Source organism: Heliangelus exortis, chromosome 25 (assembly GCF_036169615.1).
Source record: "Heliangelus exortis chromosome 25, bHelExo1.hap1, whole genome shotgun sequence".
Lineage (NCBI taxonomy): Eukaryota > Metazoa > Chordata > Aves > Apodiformes > Trochilidae > Heliangelus > Heliangelus exortis.
In genome coordinates this window covers 4,602,478-4,624,430 of record NC_092446.1, presented here as the reverse complement: position 1 = coordinate 4,624,430, position 21,953 = coordinate 4,602,478, and the positions used below count along the sequence as shown (strand labels likewise).

The following is a 21,953-nucleotide window of genomic DNA, read 5'->3' as shown; positions in this document are numbered from 1 at the left end:
GGGTCGTGGTTTAGTGGTGGCCTTGGCAGGGCTGGGTGAATCGTTGGACTCGGTCATCTTAGAGGTCTTTTCCAACCCAAATGATTCGCTGATTCTATGTCCCTCCTGGGAACGCATCCCATGAGCGCCATCCCCGTCCTCTTCATCCCAGATCCCAAAGAGATGGGGAAGGCTGTGCAGAGCCCCCCGGGATGGCTGAGAGAAGGCAGGGATGTGGGGTGACAGCGGGATGGAGAGCAGGTGGGTCAGGCCGGGGGTATCTTGGTGCGGATCGGGTGCGAGCGGGGGATCCGGTGGGGGTGCGGGGTCCCCATGAAGGTCGGGGGCGGGTCCCGGTGAGGATCGGGTGCAGGTCGGGGGCGGGTCCCGGTGGGATCCCGGTGCAGGTGGGGTGCAGATGTCGGTGAGATGGGGGTGCAGGTCCCCGTGCAGGTGGGGTGCGGGTGCCGGTGGGTCCCGCTGACCTCACAATGCGGGCGGGCGCTGCCGCGGGAGGCGGGCGGGAGGCGGGCCGGTGACTCATGGCTTCCCAACGGAGAGCGGCTCCTCCCCGCGGCCGCCGGCCCCGCGGTAGCCCCCGGCACATGGGCCACGGCTCCGGCAGCGCGGAGCTGGGTATGGCCGCACCGCCCGGCCTCTGTCCCGAGTGTCCGGGGCCGGAGAGGGGCGGGGGAGGCGGAGAGATCCCCACCGTTCCCCACCTCGGCATTGCGGTGGATGAGGGGGACGTGCTGCCCGGGGCGTTGCGGCTCATGCGGGAGCTGAGACCCGGCTGGGAGCCGGCCAGGGTGAAGACCAAGGTATGCCCCGAATTGGGGAGGGGGACACACGCACACACCTGCGCGGAGCCCCCCGTGAGGCTCGTCCGAGTGGGCTGCACAACCCAGCCGGAGGAGGGGGGTGGGGGGGGCTGTAGGGTCAGCACCAGGGGGGCTGTGGGGTGCACCCCGAGGTGTTATAGAGCCCAGCCCGGGGCAGCTACAGAGCTCGTTCTGTGGGGGCTGTGAGGCCTGTGTAGGGGTCACTGTAGGACCCACCGTGGGGGGCTGTAGGGCCTGTCAAGGAGGTTCCAACATCCTGTGCCCCCCCCTCTAGTTCTCCCGTCCACTCTCAAAGAGTAACCGGGGCCCACCAGGTGTGCAAAGGTCTGACACCACATCCCCCCCAGGCTTTGGGGACCCCAGAGCAGTCGCTGAGCAGTGACAGCGAATGCAAGTGTGTCCCCAGTGTCCCTTGAGGCTGGGTGAAGACTGGGGGGCTGCTGGTCCCCCTGGCATCTCCTCTGCAGGTGCTGCACCCTTGCCTGCACCCAGTGCTGCTGGGCCCCAGCCCACAGGAGAAACTGCTCCCAGGAGCAAGTCTCACTCGGGTTACCTGTGGGCTTGCAGCACCTGCATGAGCTGAGCACAGCTGGGATGGGAGCTGGGGTACAGCTCTGGGTTCCTGCATGGAGCTGGGAGAGTGGGTCCGGTGGGGCTGGCAGCTGCCTGCCATAGGAGTCCCTATCCCCCTCCTCATCTCTGCCCGGGGGCGTCGGGTCTGGGGTGGTGGAAACGTGAGGCTGGTGGTGCCCTCATCGGGCTCCTGGCAATGGGAAGTGGGGTGTGGAGGTGTTAGAGCTGGGTGCACTTAATCCTATATACGTGTGGATGCGTGTCCCCTGAAGGCGCCCGCTTCCCCTGCGCCTGGAGTGTCATTAAAAATGTATTAATAGCCAAGTGTAATTAAATACAAGAAGCTACAGGAAAATACATATGAAAGGGCAGATGGCAATAGGCAGGAAGCTGGAGCTGGAGTTCCTCGGAGCACACAGTTGTAGGGGCAGGAAATATCTCGGGCTCTGTGCTGCACCAGGCTCGGTGGCGATGGTTGTTTGAGAAGGATCCCGGCGCGCTGGTATCCAGGCTTTCTCCAGGCATCGGAGGGGGTCAGTGTTCAACAGCAGCTTGTGTGTGCGTGCGTGTGTTTTTAATTAAAAAAAAAAAAAAAAAAAAAAAAAAAAAAAAGCAAACAAAAAACCACCACAACAAAAAACCTTGGGAGTTGGTGAGTGGGGGGGGGGGGGGAAACTCCAGTTGCGTTTCCCGTCGCTGCTGTTGCGAGAGCTACTCGGGAGGGGATTGGAGCTGTGCACCGGTCCTCAGCTGGTTCCTATTAGCGTTCCTGGTCGCTTTCCTCCTCGCACTGGAGCCGTGCCCGGTTCACAGCACCTCATTGCCCCGTGTCAGTGCACAGCTGCTCGCGGGGCTGTACCAGCCTGTGCCGGTGAGACGGAAAATCCCGGCGCTCGGGGTGGGGTGTGGAAGATGGGCAGGAAGGATCGGAGCGCTCGGCTTGCCCCACCTGCTGTCTTCTTGTTGGGGTCCTCCAGGTTGTGCCCACTTCCCAGGGCTCCTGCTCCTCGTCCTTTAAGCTCTGTCCCTGGGTTGAAACATCTCAGTACGGAGAAGGCAGAGGAGGGGTGGGTGTCAGCCAGGAGCTCTCAGGGCAGCACTCGCTCCTCCATCCCTCAGCCGGCGATAAGAAGAGCAGCAGCGGCGTGGAGCCAAACCCCCGCAAAGACTCCAAAGGGGCTGGATTTTTTTTTTTTTTTTTTTTTTTTTTTCTTTTAACCTGACTTTGGCACCAAGGTGTCCTGCTGCAGCCTGGACCCAAACCGCCTGCCGCATCCCGGGCTGGGGATGCCTGTGCAGGGAAGCAGCAACACGGTGATGTTTGGGGGACGCCGTGGGGTCTCACAGCAGGCACAGCATCGAGGGATCAGCTGGAGCTGCTCCGCTTCAGCATCTTTTCCCGGGGCTAATGTTCTGCTTTGCATTTCGTTGCCAAAAGGCTCCTGGCGTGGAATCACACTTGCTTTCCTTCCTCCCCGCCGTCACACAACCGTAGCAGGGAAAGGATTTGATGTGGTAGCAGCGCTGTGGCCCTGCTGAGTGCACTTTGGATCCATCAGAAATATGCACCGGGAATCTGCCCAAGCAGCCGTGCTTGTTCCTCGGGAGCTGGAGGAGTTGCCGCCTCCAAGCCAGGCGAGCCCCTGCCTGCGTGTGTGCAGGTTGCTGAGGAACCACGTGTGAGTCTCCCAAGTTAGGGGCCTGGAATTCAGGGAGGGGGGGGTCGGGGGGGGATAAGGCTCAGTAATCCTGTTAAACCTGCTGAAAGGGCTGATCAGGCTGTTGAGCAGCAAAACAAAGCAGCGCAAGGACCTCGCAGGCGTCCGAGCATCTCGCCGTGGAGCTGTTGACCAACGGAGAGCAGCAGCCCTGGGTGCAACACCTTCTGAGGATGGGCCAGGAGACCTTCTCCTCGCTGGATTTTCCCTCTTTTACCAGGCAGCCCTCAGCAAGACAAGAGGGCACAAGAGGTCTCAAGTTGTGCCAGGGGAGGTTTAGGTTGGACATGAGAAAGAATTTCTTTCTGGAGAGGGTGCTCAGCCATTGGAATGGGCTGCCCAGGGAAGGGGTGGATTCTCCATCCCTGGAGATATTTCAAAAGAGCCTGGATGTGGCACTCAGTGCCATGGGCTGGGAACCACGGGGGGAGTGGAGCAAGGGTTGGACTTGATGAGCTCTGAGGTCCCTTCCAACCCAGCCTGTTCTATGATTCTATGATTTCTACCCCCGGCAGCCTGACAGGATGAAGAGAGCCAGGCATGGCACTGTGTTGGAAACACAGATTATCCACCCTGGGAAAAGCAGCTCAGTTGCTTGAGAAGCTTCAGCTGCAGCTGGGTGGGAGGTGATGGCCAGGCCACCCTGAATCCACACCCAGCCAGCTCTGTAACCAGGGGTGTTAGCACCATCTAACTCGGGGTGTGCTCGTTCCAGTGCTTGGAGTTTCCCCTGGGAGGCTGCATGGGGAGCCCTATATATAGACACTCTATATAGGAGCAGGAGTTGCTGAGTGGGATGTCTATAATTAGCTGTCCCACCCCCGAGCACCACTGCTGCTGCAGCACATGCCCTCACCCCCCTCCTGCTCCACCAGCATCACACCTGCTCCAGCCCCCCGACCCAAAGGGGGTAAAGAATCACCCCTGGGGGGAGCAGAGGGGCCAAGAACTTGTTTTGGGGCTGAGCATCCTGCCAGCATGAGGACGGTGGTGCAGGGTTTTCCCCTGGGTTCTGGAGACCCAAACCCCCCGGATGCACTGGAAGCAACTGAAATCCCTGCAGGATGGGGAGAGGAGCCCAGCACGGGTGGCAGCAGCAGCCCCTGCATGTGTGTGGGCGGGCAGCCAAGCCGGGAGAACAAAACTCTCTTTCCATCTGTGAGGAACCATCAGAGCAATGACACGAACGTCCCCAGCAGAGACGTCCCTGCCTATCAGCACCCCGGCCCTGTGGGGAGGGTCGGGAGGAGGAGATAGGGTGGTGGTGTTTGCTTCAGGTTATTTGCTGGTGGCTTGCTTTTTTTTTTTCTTTTTCTTTTTTTTTTTTCTTTATATAATTTTCATTTCATGCCAGAAGTTTTATGCTGATTTTTTGGGAGCGATTCCCGGAGCTCCTTGGGTGCCAAGCGAGCTGGCAGAACATCTGGCCTGAGCTATTCCTGTGCTTCCAGGTGGGGAAAAAAAAGGAAAGAAAAAAAGAAAAAAAAAAAAAAAGAAAAAAAAAAAGGCAGGAAACCACCCACTTGCTGCAGCTGAAGCCCTCCTGCCTGTGGCCCCGTGCTCCCACCTGAGGCCTTGCAAACTCGTGTCACTTGCCACAGGACTTTTCCTGCTACGGTCACTGCTGCTTTGGGTTTTATTTTCCCCTTGCCTGTCACTGCCATGGCCAGGGTTGGGATATTGGGATGGGAGGCAGGGATGTGGGGGCATTGGCTCTGCCACCTTTTTCCCCTCTCCAGCTTTTCACCGAGGGCATCACCAACAAGCTGGTGGCTTGCTACACGGATGAGGGGATGGAGGACGCGGTGCTGGTCCGGATCTACGGCAGGAAAACGGAGCTGTTTGTGGACAGAGAGACAGAGCTGAGGAATTTCCAGGTTCTACGTGCCCATGGCTGTGCCCCCGACCTCTACTGCGCCTTCCAGAACGGGCTCTGCTATCAGTTCCTGCCGGGCATTGCCCTGGGGCCCCACCACGTGAGGGACCCCCACATCTTCAGGTCAGAAGGACCCCCACGTCCTCGGGTGTGTGGGTCTGGGGGGGAAGCCATGGGGTGGGGGAACTGGGGCTCCTACAGGCATGGGGGGGTTCCAGCTCTCCCCTTCACCCCGATACTCCCAATGGGTGCTCGGGTGTCACTGCTGGGCACAAACCTGGGGGATAAATGCAAAGTGCAGCCAGGTTTATCACCATGGTTTTAAAGCAGACATTTTCAGAGAATAATAAAGAGTGTAGTGTGAGAGTGGTGGCTTTTATCTGCCAAGCTGGATGGTCCTTTTGACCCAGACAGGGTTTTGAAATGCCTCAGAGGCTGGCAGCTGGAGGAGAGGAGTGTTTCAGCTCTGCTGATGTTGTGTTTTTAAACACAGCTTTGGGGGAGGCTGGTTTAGAGGAGTGTTCCTCCAGGGAAGGCTGCTGCAGGCCACCCACGTGTCCCTGTCTCCTTCCAGGCTGGTGGCCCAGGAGATGGCCCGGGTCCATGCCATCCATGCCAACGGGAGCATCCCCAAGCCCATCCTTTGGCAGAAGATGCACAAATACCTCACCCTTGTGAAGACGGATCTCAGCCCAAAGGTATCCAACCCCAGGTAAAGGCAGAGGGATCCCAAAGAGCCAGGCTCTGGAGTGGGCACCCCACTGCCCACCCACCTCTAAGTCTTCCCCCCTCTATGGAATGGGGGGAAGAGCCCCAGTTCCCAGGTAAAGCTTCTGTGGGACTCCAGGGTCGATGTTGGGGCTGGATCCAGCCACATGGCCACTTCCAGATCACCCATCCCTCTGTTAGCACTTGTGGCCAAGCTGCCAGGAGTAGGTGGGATGGGGACGTCTCCCTCCTGTCACTCTGGGGACAATTTCTGCTGTCATAAAGCAGGGACAGCGCTGGGTTGTATCTGTACAGTACCCAGGCAGGATCAGACCTTAGCCAGAGACTCCCACCCCCTGTAATAATCCACCACCTCCTTCCTGCAAACCTACTCTGAATTTTAAGTCCAGAATAAATTCAAGCTCAAACTCTTCTTATGATGAGCACCTGAGCAGTGAGGTTGAGCTGACATCAGAGGGGATGCTAGAAACCCCTCTGTTATAGATCAAAGCAGCCAATTCCCATTTCAAAACAGTTCATCCCATTACTGGGAGCCTGGGTTCACACCAGGTGAGTGCTGGGGTGTCTGGGGAGGATGTGGGCAGCCCCAAGAAGTGTGGGAGGTGAATGAACCCCCAGGCAAGTGAATAATTAACCTGTTCCTTGAGCAGGAGCCGGGGCTTTCCTCAGCACCCCCTCTGCTGCAGGCAGACTTTACCCAAGCCTGCGCCAGTTTAGGTAATGATTAACTGCTTCTCTTCTTGGAACTGCAACTCTGGAGGTTACCCAGAGGGTATGTGCCCTGGAAGAGGCAAAAAAACTCCCCCTTGTCTGGCTCAAAGAGAGACGTGGGGTTAGTGGGGTGCTTTGGGAGCTGAGTGCTGGGGGGCTCAGAGGATGGGTGGGTGGGTTTGGGGGATGGAGGAGGGTTGGGCTGAGGCTGCACCGTGGCATCTGGGTCCCCCAGCAGAGGATGTCTCAGCCAAACCTGACCTCCCCATCAGGAACAGCCCCGTTAGCCCTCTCTTGGTGCCACTGCCAAGTGGATTTCTGAAATGCACGGAGAGATCCAAGGGGCAGCAATGCCCCTCTGCCCCCACGGGAGGTTCCCGGGGAGCAGAAGTGATGCCAACCCCCTGTCCCCTTCCCCAGCCTCCAGCAGGACATGCCCAGCCTGGAGATGCTTGAAGATGAGCTGGTCTGGATGAAGGAAACCCTCTCCCAGTTGGGTTCCCCCATCGTGCTTTGCCACAACGACCTCCTCTGCAAGAACATCATCTACGATGGGACACAAGGTTTGTAGCAGCAGCTTCATGTGCACGGTGGGGAGGGGAGGTCTGTGCCTCCCCCACCTCCTCCCCAGGGCTTGGTGGCTCCATCTCCAGCCCCTCTCACAGCCCCTTTGCCTCTGCAGAACGTGTTCGGTTCATCGACTACGAGTACACAGGTTACAACTATCAGGCTTTTGACATTGGAAACCACTTCAATGAGTTTGCAGGTGAGTTGGGCTCCTCTCCCTGGCACTGAAAGTACCCCCCAACTCCCAATTGCAAGAGGGTCTGTGCTGGTGTTGGGTGCTGTGGTGGTGGTGGGGAGCATCCTGGTCGTTCTGGGGTGCAGTGCTTGAACCGTGCAAGAACAGACTGGGAAAGGTCTGGAGCCCAAGGAGGAGCTGAAGGACCTGGGGGTGTTCAGCCTGGAGAAAAGGGAGGAGGCTGAGAGGAGACCTTCTGGCTCTCTGCAACTGCCTGAAAGGTTGGAGTAGGTTGGTGGTTGGTTTCTTCACCCTAGGAACAAGTGATAGAATGAGAGGACACAGATCCATGTTGTGCCAGGGGAGGTCTAGATTGGGTATCAGGGACAATTTCTGCCCCACAAAAGGTTATCAGGCCTTGGCCTGGGCTGCCCAGGGCAGTGGTGGAGTCCCCATCCCTGGAAGGATCTAAAAGCTGTGTAGATGTGGTGCTGAGGGCCATTGGGTAGTGGTGGCCTGGGCAGTGCTGGGTTGGACTTAAAGGTCCTTTCCAACCCAAACAATGATCTGTTCTGTGATCTGGGGAGCTGGGTGCATGCTTCAAATCAGAGGATTGCTCCCCCCCCCCAGCCTGTACCTGTCTGGGGCTGCAGGGCTCTCACTCAGTGCCTGGGGACAGCCCCGTGGTGAGGATGCTTTGCACTTTTGGGTGGGCAGGGGGTGTCCTCCTTCTCCAGAGGAGAATTCACCCTTTTCACCCTCCTGCCCCTCGGGCACTGCTGACCCCAGCACCTTTTTTAGGTGTGAAAGAGGTGGATTATGGGCTCTACCCCAGCAAGGAGACTCAGCTGCAGTGGCTGCTCTCCTACCTGCAGGCCTACAAACAGCTCACCCAGGGGCAGCACCCACATCCAGAGGTGACCAAGGAGGAGCTGGAGGCTCTCTACGTGCAAGTGAACAAATTTTCTTTGGTGAGTGGTGGAGGTGGGAAGGGGCTGCCCATGGGATGGGTTTTCTTCTGCTCTCGGGGGGCTTCACGCTGCAGCTTGAGTGAGGATGGGGGTGCAGGTTCCAGCCTGGGGGCTTTGGAGGCACCTGGGACAGGAGGGTGGCCCAAAGAGCCTTGGATGCACCTTGGGTGAGGTCAAGGGTAGCACTGGGAGCCTGCAATCCACTGACAATGCCAAGGGACATGGTGTCTCCAGCAGCTTGGCTGACCCTGGGTGCAGCTGAGGATGAAGAAATTCCCTTTGGCAAATGCCATAGGCAGGTGGAGCCAATTTTTCTGGAAAGTTGGGGCAAAATCTCAGCTGGTTTCGTGGTTGGAGCTGCCAGGAGGGATGTTCCAGCTGCCAATGGAGAGGATGGTACCTGCTCAGCACCCTTCCTGCTGACACCCCTCACCCAGGCTGGGACCAACTTCCAGAGCACATAAAAACACAGGGATGGGCCAGCCCCAGGTGGTTGCCACCCATGGGTCCTCTCCTCTGGGAGCCACAGGACCTCTGGGAGGTCTCACCCCATGGGCAGGGATGCTCCAAGCCCCTTCCTGATGGTTCTTTTGTGTCTTGCAGGCATCCCATTTCCTCTGGGCATGCTGGGGGCTGATCCAGGATAAATACTCTACCATAGACTTTAACTTCTTAAGGTGAGTCCACTGGGGCTGGGGGGGACTTTTTCTTCCAGCACATGGTTGGAATAAGAAGATCCCAGCGATCCCCCCTGTGCTGGAGGGATCCTACAAATCCAGAGGATGTGGGGCTGGGGGCACCAGGGTCTCACGTCTGTTCCTCTCTCTCCTGGCAGATATGCAAAGCTAAGGTTTAAACAGTACTTCAAGATGAAGCCAGTGGTCACAGCCCTGCAGATTTCTAAGTAGCATCTCCAGCACACAAGCCCCTGAGCTATTTTTTTTTAATTATTATTATTATTTGGTCCTTGCTGCCTCCACAGCCCTCGCATCCCCCTCGCCCCTTCCCCTCCCCAGCCGGGGGGGAGGGCAGGTCCTGATGGTGGGAAGGGGGAGAAAAAAAGGAGCTCTGACCCAGCCACCGATTAAAGGAGACCCTGGACATACTTGGGACTGGACCATGAGATGCTGAGAGGACCACGGCCTCGGAGAGGCCCCTGACTCCACAAGGAAAACCTTTGCCATCGCCTTAACTGGGTGCCCAGCAGCTCCGTGCTGTGCTGGCACTGCTGCTGCTGGGCCAGGCACCCGCTTTGCTCCCTCTGTGCTGTCCCCAGGGGGGGTAATGAGCCCCCCCCAATCTGCTCAGGAGCCCCCAGAGCTGCCCAGCTGCACCCCTTGTGCCCCTCACCTTGGCTGCTCCCTCCTGCCCTGCCTGGGGTCTGGGGTGCCCACCCCAAACCATCCCCACTCCTGGGGCAGTGCTGACCCCGGGCTTGGGGCTGTCACTGCCCACAGGACACTTTTTCCACGAGGAGTGGGTGCTGCTCTGCTCCAGCTTTGGGTGCTGTGACCCACCTGGGCTCTGCTTCTCCCCACACCTCTGGATCCTCAGCTCCTGCCAGGGCTTCCCCTGCAGCTGCCCGAGCAAGGGGCTCCCAGCTCTGCCTTCCCCATCTCCCCCTGGGACAGGGGGGTCAGTTCTGCCCCCCACGTGGGCACCATCCCCATGCTCCTGTCTTGGCTGTGGCCCCAGATGGGACCCCCTGGCAGGAGCTTGGATGGAGCCCCCTCCTCCCCCCCCCCAGCCCCGTGCACAGCTTCATCCCCTGCCAGCATCCCCCAGCACAAGCTCCATGATGAGGGTGATGTGGACCTGCTGAGCACTGCCCAGCTCATGACAGTGGTTGTGCAGCAGCTTTGGGGGTGGAATTGGCCCCCTCTGCCCCTGCCTTGGCTGCTCGGCCAGTGGCATGGGGACAAGGTGGCTGTCCCCTCTGCAGGGGCACAGACCCCATCCCAGCAGGAACCAGGACTGGTGTTGCATCTGCTCTTTGTTTTGGTGCAAAATAAAAGCTGCTGGTTGCTGGAAATGGGGAGTTTTGGGTTCTGTGGGGACTGGGGCAGAGCTTGTGCTGGAGCAGGGGCAGCATCCCTGGGAGCTGGAGGGGTGTTTGGTCCTTTTGCAGCTGGAGGGGGGGGGATTGTCCTTGTCCCAGGGCCACGTCCTGTGCTCTGAACCAGTTGAGCTGATCCCACATCTTCATGGTGGCCTCTGCTGGGCTCTGGGGAAAGGTCTTTCCCAGGGCTCCAAACCTGGTGAGATCTTGAAAAAACACAGGTGAGAAGTAGGAAGGAGAGGGGAGCAGCCGGGGATCCCCCATGGATGGGCAGGGATGATGCCATCATGAGCTTAAAGGTCTTTTCCAACCAAAATGATTTGATGATTCCATGAAAGGGCTGAGAAAGAGCAGGAGAAAAAGCATCAGGAGCAAGAGCTGGAGGAGGGGTCTGTGCTGGAAAAGGGGCAGGGGGGGGGAGAAACAAGCACCCCCCTCATCAGTGCCCTGTCCACCCTCAGCTCTTCCCCAGGTCAAGTTCAGACCCAAATCTCTGCTCCAAAAAGTCATTTTTATTGTGCCAAGGGTTGGTGTGGGGGTGGGGGGACAATTGTAAACAAGTATGTGAAATATACAGGTTAAGTTACTCATCGTCTTATTAACAAAATAAAGCTCTATCTATATTTACAGTCTTAAAAAAAAAACCAAACCAAAACCAAAAACAGAAAGAAAAAGAGAACAAAAACCAAACCAAGCAACCAAACCCAAACAATTAAGAGGAAGAGCTGCATCTTTCTTGGGTTCATCTGCTTCCCTCTGCAGCAGAGCCCAGCCCACCCTGGGACCTGGCACCCCCTCCCCAGGGACCCCTGCCCAGCCAGAGCAGCACAGGGAGGGGAAATAAATAAAGCACTGGGGAGGGGGGCCAAGAGAGGAGAGGGGGGGTCTGCAGGGTGGGTGAGGAGGCATCATCACCCCTGGCCCCAGGGCAGCCCTGTGGGTGCAGGGGAGCAGCACCAGGGCCCTGCTGCTGGGCTCGACCCCCGCCTTGGGGTGAGTGCATGGGGCGGGGGCTGTTCCCCTGCAAGGTCCCCGCAGGGGGACCCGGTGGCTGCAGCTGGAGCCGCTCTGCCCGATTCTGGCTGCTGCCACAGGGAGGTGCAAGGGCTCTGTGCATGGCCAGCACTGCGTGGAGAGCTGAGCACTGCACGGAGAGCTGGACATCCCCCCTGCACCCCAAACCCCCCAGACTGGGCTCTGGTAGGAGCAAGGTGGTGCGGAGGGGGGGGTGTTAAATTTTTATTTTTTTTTTTTTTTTAAGCCTGTGGTTTCTCTCTGTGGTTGGTGCTGCAGGTCCTGGGCACACCCTGTGGCTGGCAGAGCTGGGGTGCAAGAGGGGGATGCTCAGGGATGGGTAGGACATGTCCCCAAGGTAGCAGAGGGTTGGTGTCCCCATGGTGAGGGTGCAGGCAGGGGACAGGCACCCACTTCACTTCCAAAGCAAGGAGCTGTCAGGAGCACAAAGGGCTCCACAGAGCCCTGGGCTGGTCCTCAGGCCAAGCCAGAGCTAAAAATGGCTCCGTGGGAATTTGCTGGCAGGCTTCAAAGACAAGTGTGTCCCCATCCTCTGTCCCCACCCTCTGTCCCCAGCTGTGATGCTGGTGGCTGCAGGGGACACTCTCTGCAAGGGTGCTGGGAGATGCTCTGGAGGTTTTCCCACACCCCAAATACCCCCAGGAACCTCCCGAGGGGGGTGGTGCTGTGGATGGGTGACAGCTCAGCAGCCACAGCGCTCATGTCCCCAAGTCAGGTGGCTCCATCTCCCTGTGTCCCTGTCACCAGACAAGGCTGAGCCAGCCCTCACCACATCCAGCAGGTCCTGTTCATGGCCCCCTCCAGCACCCATCACCGCTCATCCCCCCCAAAAAAACCACTGGGTGCCCACCTTCACGGGCCAAGCCAGCAGCACCCACCTCCTCTCTGCTCCCAGTGCCGTCCTTCTGCCGAGTCCCATCCCACCGAGGGGCGGGGGATGATGCTGTCACCTCCTTTTTTGGTGCCACCCCCCCCTCCCCTTCCTCCACCCCAAACCACCCCCCCCAGAGCCCTCCTCAGTCCGTCAGCACCACCAACTCTCCATCGCTCTTCTCCTCCCCCTCGGAGTCCTCCTCCTCCTCCTCGCTGTACCGGTACAGCTCCCCCTCGGCCCCATCCTCCCCTCCCTCCCCGTCCTTCAGGCTGCGGGTGTTGACAATGACGGGCATGTTGGGGTCCCCCCCCCGCGGCAGGTAATGCTCCAGCAAAGGGGGGGTCAGCTGCACGCCCACCGCCCTCTGGTACAGAATCTCGGAGGAGGAGGAGGAAGAAGAGGAAGAGGCGGGGGGTAGCGCGCTGCCCTGGGACCTGCGGGACGAAAGGATGCGGTCAGCATCCAGGGAGGGCTTTAGCTGCTCGGTAGCCCTCCCACCGCTTCGCCAGCCCCCTGGGAGGGATTTACCCGATCAGATAACCCTGCCGGGCATCCTGCCGCCGGGTCCTCATCAGCGCTTTGTACTCCCCCACCCGCAGCCGCTTCCCCTCCACGATGCATGTGCGTTTGGGTCGGGGTTTGTACTTGTAATCGGGGTATTTCTCCAGGTGCTGCCGGCTCAGCCGGGCTTGCTCTTCGTAGTAGGGTTGTTTCTCCTGGTTGGTCATGGATTTCCAACGGGAGCCTGTGAGGAGAGAGCAGGAGGCAGGATCAGCCCCTGCCCCGTGCTGGCTGCCGGCCAGGAGAGGTAAGTAATGCTCCTACCAGCTCTGATGCAGATTCCCCCCCCCCGGAAAAATGACACCCGAGCTTGCCCACACCACCAGCAAACCGTGTCCTGAAATGCTGCATCTACAGGGGTTTGAAGTCCTCCAGGGACTTCAGGCAGCTTCAGTCCCCCAGGCAGCTTGGTCCCAGGCTCCTGCCAAGCACTGGATGTGCTACCAACCATACCTGGCTCTGAGAGTGCTCTTTGTCACCTGTGTTTTCTTAAGAAGTCTGTCCCCTTTATCTATGTTTTGCAAGGGAGAAAATGGGCACGGGGGGGTAGAGGGTCTTGCCCAAGGCAAGTGAGCTGGGAAAGGCTGAGGTTATTCCTTCAGAACACAAATTGTTCTTAATCCCCAACCTAAACCTCCCCTGGTGCAACCCGGGGCTGCTTCATCCTGTCACTGGTTACCTGGGAGAAGAGCCCAACACCCCAGCACCACCACCTCCTGGTGGGCATCGACCCTGCAGAGGTGGCTGAGGATGAGCTGAAGGTCATATCCCCCCCTGTGGGGATGCAGCTGGGGGTCCTGCAACCTTCCCGGACACTCACCCAGGATTTTGCTGATGCTGGAGTTGTGCATGTCTGGGAAAGCCTGCAAAATCTTCCTCCTCTCATCCTTGGCCCACACCATGAAGGCGTTCATGGGTCTCTTGATGTGGTTGTTGTTCCTGGACTCTGGGAAGTGCCTTGAGCCTGGGGGGAAATCCCAGCTGAGGTCAGGAGCCGGGGAAGGAGCAGGAGTGGGGGTCCCACTCAGTGGGTGCTCTCATCCATCCTTACCATCCATCTCACAGGTCAGCAGAGCCTCGTCCAGCCTGTGGGAAGGGGTCTCCTCCATCCGCTCCTTCACTGGGGAAGAATCTATCCCAAGGTGGTCCTGCAGGAGAGTGGGGAGTGAGGAACCAGTTCTGATCTGGAGAGCCTGGGTGCTGGTGGGGTGATAGAGGGGGCAGGGACCACCCCTCCCACCCCTCACCTTGCGGTAGGGGTTGCTCAGGGGTCCCTCCATGGCTCCGCTGTGGCCATGCAGCAGCTGCCGGGCGTCCTGGATGGCTTTGGTGATGGCATCGCCTTCACCCAGGAACCCTGGCAGGACACCCACACAGGCACCCATCAGCCCCAGCTCCTCCACAACACCCCGTCCCACCCCAGCAATCACAGCTGGGTGGCCCCAGGGGGTGACACAGACCAGCAGATGCCCACCCGGGCCACCCCAGAGAGGAGGGACCCCGGGGTGATGTCCCTTGGCTCTGGGAGGGACCCCAGGGACCATCCATCAGTGAAGGCACTTGGGAACCCACCCAGAGGCAGGTTGGATGGGCTGCTCTGCAGGTCCCTGGTGGTCCCATGACTCGGTGTGAGGGACTGGCAGCTGCTCAGCTTCAAACTGGGCGAGCTGGAGGCACTGGGGAGGTCAGAACCTTTGGGTTTGGCCGTCAGGTTCAGAGGCTGCGAGGTCTCCTGTGGCAGAATAGAGGAGGGGGTGAAGCACAGCCCCCCCACAGCCCCCACAGCCCGGGGAATGGAGGTGTTTTGGGGTCCTACCTGCATCTGGAGGTGGCCCGAGCCGGGGGGTCTCTTCAACGTGGGGGGAGTGGGGCTGTGCAGCAGCTGCACAGGATAATCCACTGCGGGGAGCAGAGGGAGAAGGGTTGGGGGATGAGAGCACCCTGCAGGGCTGGGGCAGCCCCGGGGGTCCCCACTCACCTGGTTTGCAGGGGATGGGCTGGATGGGCAGTGCTAACTGGGAGTCAGGAGGGACAGGGAGAGGTTGGTGGCTGGGGGTGAAGGCAGGAATCATGACGTAGGGCATGTTGACCTGCTGGGAGAGGAGCAGAGAGAGCAGAGAACCACTGAGAGAGGGACACGCAGGGCACTGCCACCACCCCCTGCCCGGCCCCAGGAGGAGGACACAAACCTGGCACCCCAGGTTTGGGGGGGCGGGGGGGAGGGTGCAAGGGAAGGTGTCCCCCACCTTTACCTGGATCTGCTGCTGCAGCAGGTTGATTTTGTGCTGCTGCTGGATGAGCTGCTGCTGCTGCTTGGCAATCTGGAATCATCAAATCATGGGATGGGTTGGGAGGGACCTCAGAGCTCCCCCAGTGCCACCCTAACACCTCCCACCAGCCCAGGGTGCTCCAAGCCTCATCCAACCTTGGACACTGCCAGGGATGGGGCAGCCACAGCTTCTGGGGGCAACCTGGGGCTCAGCACCCTCAAATTAAAGAGTTTCTTTCTGGTGGAGGGGACACAGCAGTGTCACCAGCAGTGCCACACTGACCCCCATGGGACCCCACAGATGCCCAAGGTAAGCAAAAGGGAGACCAGGGGTCTGCCGATGGTCCCCAGGGCCATGGGGAGGGCAGGCAGGGGTGGCTGAGCCACCTCCTGGGGCACAGAGGGGGAAATGGGATGGGAGGGACATTCCCATGGGTTTGATTATTCTAAGGAGGACAATTCCCATCTCCTTTGTTCTCCTGGCAGCTTTGGGGCTGGAGACAGGGAACAGGATGGATTCTGGGCAGACACAAGTTCTGCTGTCCCTGTTGCCACCACCCCACCGTGCCCAGGAGACCTTGTCCTGGTCCTACACCAGCAGCTCCCACAGGGATTTCCCAAGGGATGGATGTTCCCTGGCAAACTCTCCCCCTCCTCCCCGAGCCCACCTGCTCTTGCTGCTGCCGTGCCAGCTCCATCTGCTGCTGCTGCTTCTCAAAGAGCATTGCAGCCATGTTCTTCTGCTCCGAGTGGGCTGTCAGGAGCTGGTCCCTCAGCGTGGACAGTTGGTTGATCATCACAAGCAACTGGAGCTCCTTCTCTGCCAGGCTCTCCTGGGTGCCTGGAAAAAAGAAAAGCCAACAGCTGCAGGTCAGGTGTTGGGGTGGGGGAAAAGCATCACCACTGGGTGCTGGGGAGGTGTAAAGAGCTCCCCAGGTGCTGAACCATCCCCGTGGTGCAGTCAGAGCTCAGCTTTTAACCACAGAATCATAGGATTTTCAGGGTGGGAAAGGACCTTTAAGATCACCCAGGTCCAACACCTCCCACCAGATCAGGTTGCTCAGAGCCCTGTCCTTAAAACCCCCCAGGGATGGATGGGGCTCCCACCACCTCTCTGGGCAACCTGTGCCAGGGTCTCACCACCCTCCTGGTAAAGAACTTCTTCCTAATATCCAATCTAAATCCCCCCTCCTCTAGTTTGAAGCCATTCTCCCTGTTCTTATCACTCCCTGACATCCTCTAAAGTCCCTCCCCAGCTTTTCTGTAGCCCCTGCAGGTGCTGGAAGGACACAAAGAGGTCTCCTCAGAGCCTTCTCCTCTCCAGACTGAACAACCCCAGCTCTCTCAGTCTGTCTGCACAGGAGAGGTGCTCCAGCCCTCTGAGCATCCTCATGGCCCTTCTCTCTCCAGCAGGGATTTTCACCCTCCAAATAAACCAAATTAATATTTTGGTCCCCCAGAAAAGGCCAATGTCAGCACAGACACTTGTGGGCAGCTCAGGGGGAACCATCCCTGTGTTCCCAGCCCTGGCTGTCTGGCTGGAAGTGGTTGGACACGAGCAGACCTCACCTTTCACATCCTTGTTCTCAGCAGTGTTTCTCCCCAGCAGCCTCTCCTTCCAGTCACTGGACAGTAACTTCTCGATGGTTGGCATCACTGTCCCCACCAGCAGGGACCAAGGTGGGCAGAGCAGGGAGAGGACAACCAGGTGAGCACAGCCCCAGGCTCTGCATGGGGGGGTTCATCCCATCCCATAGCTTTGCAAAAAAATAATCAGGGGACCAAAGGGAGAGAGAAAGGAACCAAAAGCCACTCAGGAACTTCACTTACCCTCCTTCAGGTTCCTGTTGAAGTCCAGCTTCTCCTGGCTGCTGACAGCTGGCTCAAAGGCAGAGTGCCTGGGCTCCAGAGCATCACCAGCAGGTGAGTGGGACTCCTGTGACAAACACAGTGTCACTCAGCACCCAATCCCACAGGCAGAGAGGTCCCCAAGTCCCTGGACATCCCCTGGGAGATGCTGAGCTGGTGGGATGCTCAGAGCTGACTGCTGGACCACACACTGCCAGGCACATCCCCCCCAACCTGGCTTGGGAGCACCTCTGCTTTTTATGCAGTGAAATTTTGGGGGTTGGAGGTCTCTGTTATTTATTTAGACTGCTTGGCTCCTCTGAGCTCTGTGACCTCCCTGGAGGCAGCACAAGGGGGTAGAGTCTGCTGGGCAGGGGGAGAGAAAACCCAAGAGCAACTGAAAAGGGAGGCTGAAGAGATGGAGCTGGCTGTGGGGGCTCCACATTACAGATCAGTCCCAGAGCTGACCCAAGAGCATCAACAATGCCCAAAAAGCCTTGGGGGAGCCTCAGGTTCCAGCTCCATTTCCTTGGGATGACGGGAAACGACCACCCCTCCCACCAGGGAATGGAGCCCAGGTCTGGAATGAGGATGTCCCTGATGCTCTGCCAGCCTGGTGGGACCCCCATTTGTCACAGCCCTGTGACCCACCTGTGGCAGGGCCTGGGGGTCCATCCCCTCCTTCAGCAGTGGCCCTGGTGGGTCGTTGGGATGGGGGTCGGTGCTGGGGGCAGCCCCTGGGGGGGATTCATAGCCCCCCTCCTTCTTCTCCTCTGTCTTGATGGTGCAGTTCACCATGCTGCCTGCTCCATCCAGCTCCAGGTGGGGAGAAACAGGGCTCCTCATGGACATCCTGTGGGGTGACAGGGACATCAGCAGAGCCAGGGGCACCCCCTTGGCCATGGGCACCCCTTTTCCCAGCTCAGTCCCATACTGGGGTGCTCTGTGCATCTGGTGAAGCTGAGCCCTTGTTCCTGGCTTCCTGAGCTCAGGGGTTTGGGGTTTTTTCTTGCAGATTTGGGTATCGGTGGCTTGAAGCCCTCAGGAAAACAAATCCCTCACTCTTGGGGCTGTGAAGGGAATGGAGCACCAAAGCAAAGCCCTAAAGGAAGAGCCCTAGAGGCAGGAAGGGGATTAGGACCAATGTGAGCAGAGACCAACCCATGGCTCACCCTTCCCGAGAGCCACCCAGGACCTGAGCCACCCTCCCCCAGGGATGTGGGGATGCCATCCCCATCCACCTGAGCCATCCCCAGCCATTCCTGGAAAGCTGGTAGCCCAGGTTCCTGCTCCAACGGGAAATGGAAATCCCACCAGAATCACCCCTCCAGGAGTCCCCTGAGCTGGGAAGGAAGCAGTGGAGTCACCATCCCTGGAGGTGTGGAAGGAAAAGCTGAATGTGGAGCTCAGTGCCATGGCCTGGCTGCTGTGGTGGTGTTAGCTCATGGGATGGACTCGATCATCCCAGAAGTCTTTTCCAGCCTCAAGAATTCTGTGATCCTGAGCCCCACCACGCTCAAGGGGCAGGACCCAGGGAACTGCTCTCCCCGATGTCACCAGCACAGCTGTGGGTGCTGCAGGTGCTGGTCCAGCCAGTGACCCTGAGCTGATCCAGGTGTGTAATCCCAGGGGATCACAACCATGGGATCTGTCCCAGCTCGTGTGTCACATCCATGTCCCTTCCAAAGCCCCAGCAGTGCCAGGGTTGGCATCCTGGGGCACACCAGGAGCTCACCAGGAGCAAAGGGATCAGCCACACACCAAGGACGGAGCACACTTGGATGGCTTTGCCTTCCCCAGGCCACCAGCCCTCACACTGCCCAGCAAGGGGAACAAATATTCCCCTCCTGACCCTTGCTTTTCAGGGAGGAATAATAGGAAAAGGAAGGGACTGACAGCAGCTGCTGCCAGGTTGTGGGACCACAGGGGCTGCGAGGTGGGAAGGGGCCACAGTGGGATGGAGAGAACAACCTGCCCGGGCTCTGGCACCCCAGGAACAGCATCCCCGGTGCTCTCACCATCATCCCACCCCCCAGTGGCTCACTGGGACCCCCCAAAACCAGGGCTGGGTCGGGGGGGTGGGGGGGTGGGCAGCAATTACATAACAAACAAAGCCCAGCTCAAGCTGCGAATTAATCAAACCGCTGAAAATAAAACCTTCCTCTCAGGAACTTCAAACAAAAGAAACGAAAACAACAAGGCCGGCTGGGTAATGAAAAGCCAGGGCTGTGAATAGGGGACAAAAGGAAGTGGAACAATAGGGTGTTGGACAAAAGCAATAAAGTAAAGGGAAGTGTGACAGCTCCACAATGGGGCACTGTGCACGCCAGCCTTTCTGATCTTAGCGGGGCTTTTTTTAATCTCAGTTCCCTTACCCTCCACCGAACCAAACCCTCAACAAGCCCTCGCACGGACCGGACCGGACCCGCAGCCTTCCTCCCGGTCCCGCATCGCCCGGGGCTGCTGCATCCTGCGGCACCGCCCCCCATCCCCATCCCCCCCGCACACCTCGGCCATGGGGAGGGTGATGAGGGCAGGGGCAAAGCCCACCCACCCCAAAAATCCCCATCTTCTCATCCAGGGAGGAACGGGGCAGGTCTGGCAGCAGTGGTGGTGGTGGGTGGGCAGCTCCAGTGACCCCCGGAGACAGGGTCTGAAGAGGATTTTAAATGTTTCCAGTTTGGAACTGGAAGAAGGGAGGTTTAGGTTGGCTTAGACATTATTCACTGAGAGGGTGCTGAGCCCCTGGGTGCCCCCAGAAGCTGTGGCTGCCCCATCCCTGGCAGTGTTGGAGGTTGGATGAGGCTTGGAGCACCCTGGGCTGGTGGGAGGTGTCCCTGCCCATGGCTTGGGACTGGATGAGCTTTAAGTTCCCTTCCAACCCAAACTATTCCATAATTCCATGATTTGCCCAGTGAGGCTGCTCCAAGGCCTGTGCTCACAATGTGGGGAAACTGAGGCAGGAATGCACAGTAGCTGCAGCATCTTACCCTGAACTCTCCTAACTCAAGACCCGCAGGTGTGGGTGCACAGCCTCTACCTCCTCCTAGCCCCCCCTTTTTTTTTTTTAATTATTATTTTTAAAAGGGAAAAAAAAATAAGAAAAGCCTAAACCCTGCTCAGTGTCTCCCTGTGGCTGGGATGCTGCACATCCCCCAGCAGGTCACATTTCCATTGTGCTTCACCTCCCGATGCTGTTGGAAGTTTACTCTTAAAATGGGGCCAGTACTTTCATAGAGATCTGTTTGAAAAGAGCTCTCATTGTGGGTTTATTATATGGTTTGCCGAACAAAATAAAAAAAAAAAAAAAAAAGAAAAAAAAAAAAGAAAAGAGAAGAAAAAGGAGAGATCAGCACCGTGAGCTCGTTACAGGGCTGGGCCCTGCAGCAGCTCCGTGCTGGGGGCTCAGGTGCTGGGCTGGGGGCTGCCTGTGGCAGACAATAGGGATGGGAACAATTGCCTTGGCCCAGGGACTGGAACAGATCTTTGCCTTTCATGTTTCCCATTTAATGCAGGGCTGAGGGGAAGGGAAGGAATGGCACTGGGATGCCAAGCACCAGCCTGGAAGGACCAACAAGGACCCACAAGTCCTCAGTGAGGGATCAGGGACCCATAGGACTCCCTCCTCCTGGTGTTTTAGGGAGCACGAGGGGTCTCACCAGCATTTCCTATGCCCTAAAAATGGGGCAGCAATGCTCTCCCTTTGCCTCCAAACCCCAGCCCAGCAAGGCTGAGATTTTTGGGATGGAGACAGCTTTCCTTTGGCCGTTCCTACCCCCCAAAGGCACGTCCTGCAATTCTCCCCGTGGCAGTGCCACCCTTCCTGCCTGCCAGCTGATCCTATCTGCCCCATTTTTGTTGTGGCAGAACAACCCAAAAAGCTGAGGGGAGGTAAGAAACCAGCAAGCAAGATGCTGAGAGGGCTCCTGAAGAGGGGGACTTGGGGTGAGCAGCTGCTGGCTGGCTGGGAGAACCCAGATTTCAGGCTGACCTTGCCCCCAACCAGCCCATGAAGTTGAAGGGGGCAGCAGGGGAGATTTGGGGGCTTTTGTGTTCCTCTCCCTCCTCAATCAGAGCAGAAAGCCACCAGTTCACAGGGACTCTTCCCTTCCAGAGCCCAGTGTGGTACCCAAACATCCCGAAATAAACCGCACCCATCCCGAGCAGCACGAAGCCACCAGGATCCAGGGAACAAACCCAACCAAGGGAGAAACACACGGGGCAAAAATCCAAGGGGGAAAACACCGGATGGCCAAACACCAACACCAAGAAGAGCTGAAGCAGCACAACAGCATCACCCTGCAGGCAGCAGCCACGTGCAGCCCTCACAGCCCCCGGCACCCCCCGGAGAGGAAAAAATAAGACACACACAGACGTTTTCTTCTTCCAAGCAGGGCCCAAGGAATCCCGGCTGGCTACCAGGACAGACAATAGCCCATCTCCTGCCAGACAAGAGGACTGCTTTCCTGCCAGACTTGGAATGTCCTTTCGGGGCCCTTTCCAAGCGTTTCCGCCCGCCGTGCCTTCACACATAAAAGAATGGATGGTTTCCTCCAGCGTGCCCGGGCAGGGATGGCCAGGGACAGCCCAGGCAAGTGGCCCCAGCCAGGGGAAGTTCACAGGGCTGCTGTCCCTCCCGGAGGATGCAGAACATCCCATGATGCTGGGTTATTCCCCAGGAAGCTGAACGCAGGCTCTGCCACCCCTGGCAGATGGGGATGGAAGGATGGAAGGATGGATGGATGGATGGAAGGATGGATGGATGGATGGATGGATGGATGGATGGATGGATGGATGGGGACCCCGTTGGTTACGTGCTGGGGATGAATCGGGGCAGAAAGTGTAAAATCTGTGTGTTGCCACTTCTGAAAAAGCAGGTTTTAAACCCAGAAGCAGTCTGGATGCTGAGTGCATTCATGCCCAGCAGTGCCACAGGAGAGCCACAGCTCCACGTGTCCCCCCCCAGGGCTGCCCACCCACCTGTGCTGCCCCACAAACCTGGGTGCTGCAGCAATGGAAACCCTGGGGGGATGCCAGACAAGGCTTTTCGTGTCCTCAAGTGCCACCTTTTCATCATCTTACCTGGCACCCACAGAAAGCCACAAACTGCATCTGCCCCAGGGGCCGCCCAGAGCTCAGGGTGCCGGAAAAGCTGCAAAATCAGTG

At 58.4% G+C, this 21,953-nt stretch overlaps 2 protein-coding genes across 5 annotated transcripts in view; one reads left to right on the top strand and one right to left on the bottom strand.

Moving 5' to 3' along the window:
* Positions 1–393: 393 nt before the first annotated feature.
* On the top strand, positions 394–10,173 carry ETNK2 (ethanolamine kinase 2). Its single transcript, XM_071768171.1, is given in 10 exon segments — positions 394–537; positions 539–571; positions 573–800; positions 4,852–5,111; positions 5,563–5,700; positions 6,849–6,991; positions 7,111–7,194; positions 7,972–8,141; positions 8,745–8,818; positions 8,977–10,173. Coding segments are annotated over 10 exon segments (1,332 nt in total). The 5' UTR covers positions 394–408; the 3' UTR covers positions 9,050–10,173.
* Positions 10,174–10,692: 519 nt separating this feature from the next.
* The window catches only part of SOX13 (SRY-box transcription factor 13), a 32,357-nt gene continuing 21,096 nt past the window's right edge, over positions 10,693–21,953 (bottom strand). For 2 of the 4 annotated variants that reach the window (XM_071768168.1, XM_071768167.1), the window contains exons 2-14: positions 17,439–17,640; positions 16,770–16,875; positions 16,509–16,595; positions 15,608–15,780; positions 14,923–14,991; positions 14,649–14,763; positions 14,487–14,569; positions 14,243–14,402; positions 13,918–14,027; positions 13,722–13,818; positions 13,491–13,634; positions 12,638–12,854; positions 10,693–12,543 (exon numbers count right to left, since the gene is read on the bottom strand). In XM_071768168.1, the coding sequence (XP_071624269.1) occupies positions 12,252–12,543; positions 12,638–12,854; positions 13,491–13,634; positions 13,722–13,818; positions 13,918–14,027; positions 14,243–14,402; positions 14,487–14,569; positions 14,649–14,763; positions 14,923–14,991; positions 15,608–15,780; positions 16,509–16,595; positions 16,770–16,875; positions 17,439–17,639 (1,854 nt within the window). In that variant the 5' untranslated portion in view covers position 17,640 and the 3' untranslated portion in view covers positions 10,693–12,251. The remainder of the gene's footprint in view (positions 12,544–12,637; positions 12,855–13,490; positions 13,635–13,721; positions 13,819–13,917; positions 14,028–14,242; positions 14,403–14,486; positions 14,570–14,648; positions 14,764–14,922; positions 14,992–15,607; positions 15,781–16,508; positions 16,596–16,769; positions 16,876–17,438; positions 17,641–21,953) is intronic. The other 2 variants (XM_071768169.1, XM_071768170.1) reach the window with 2 other exon arrangements.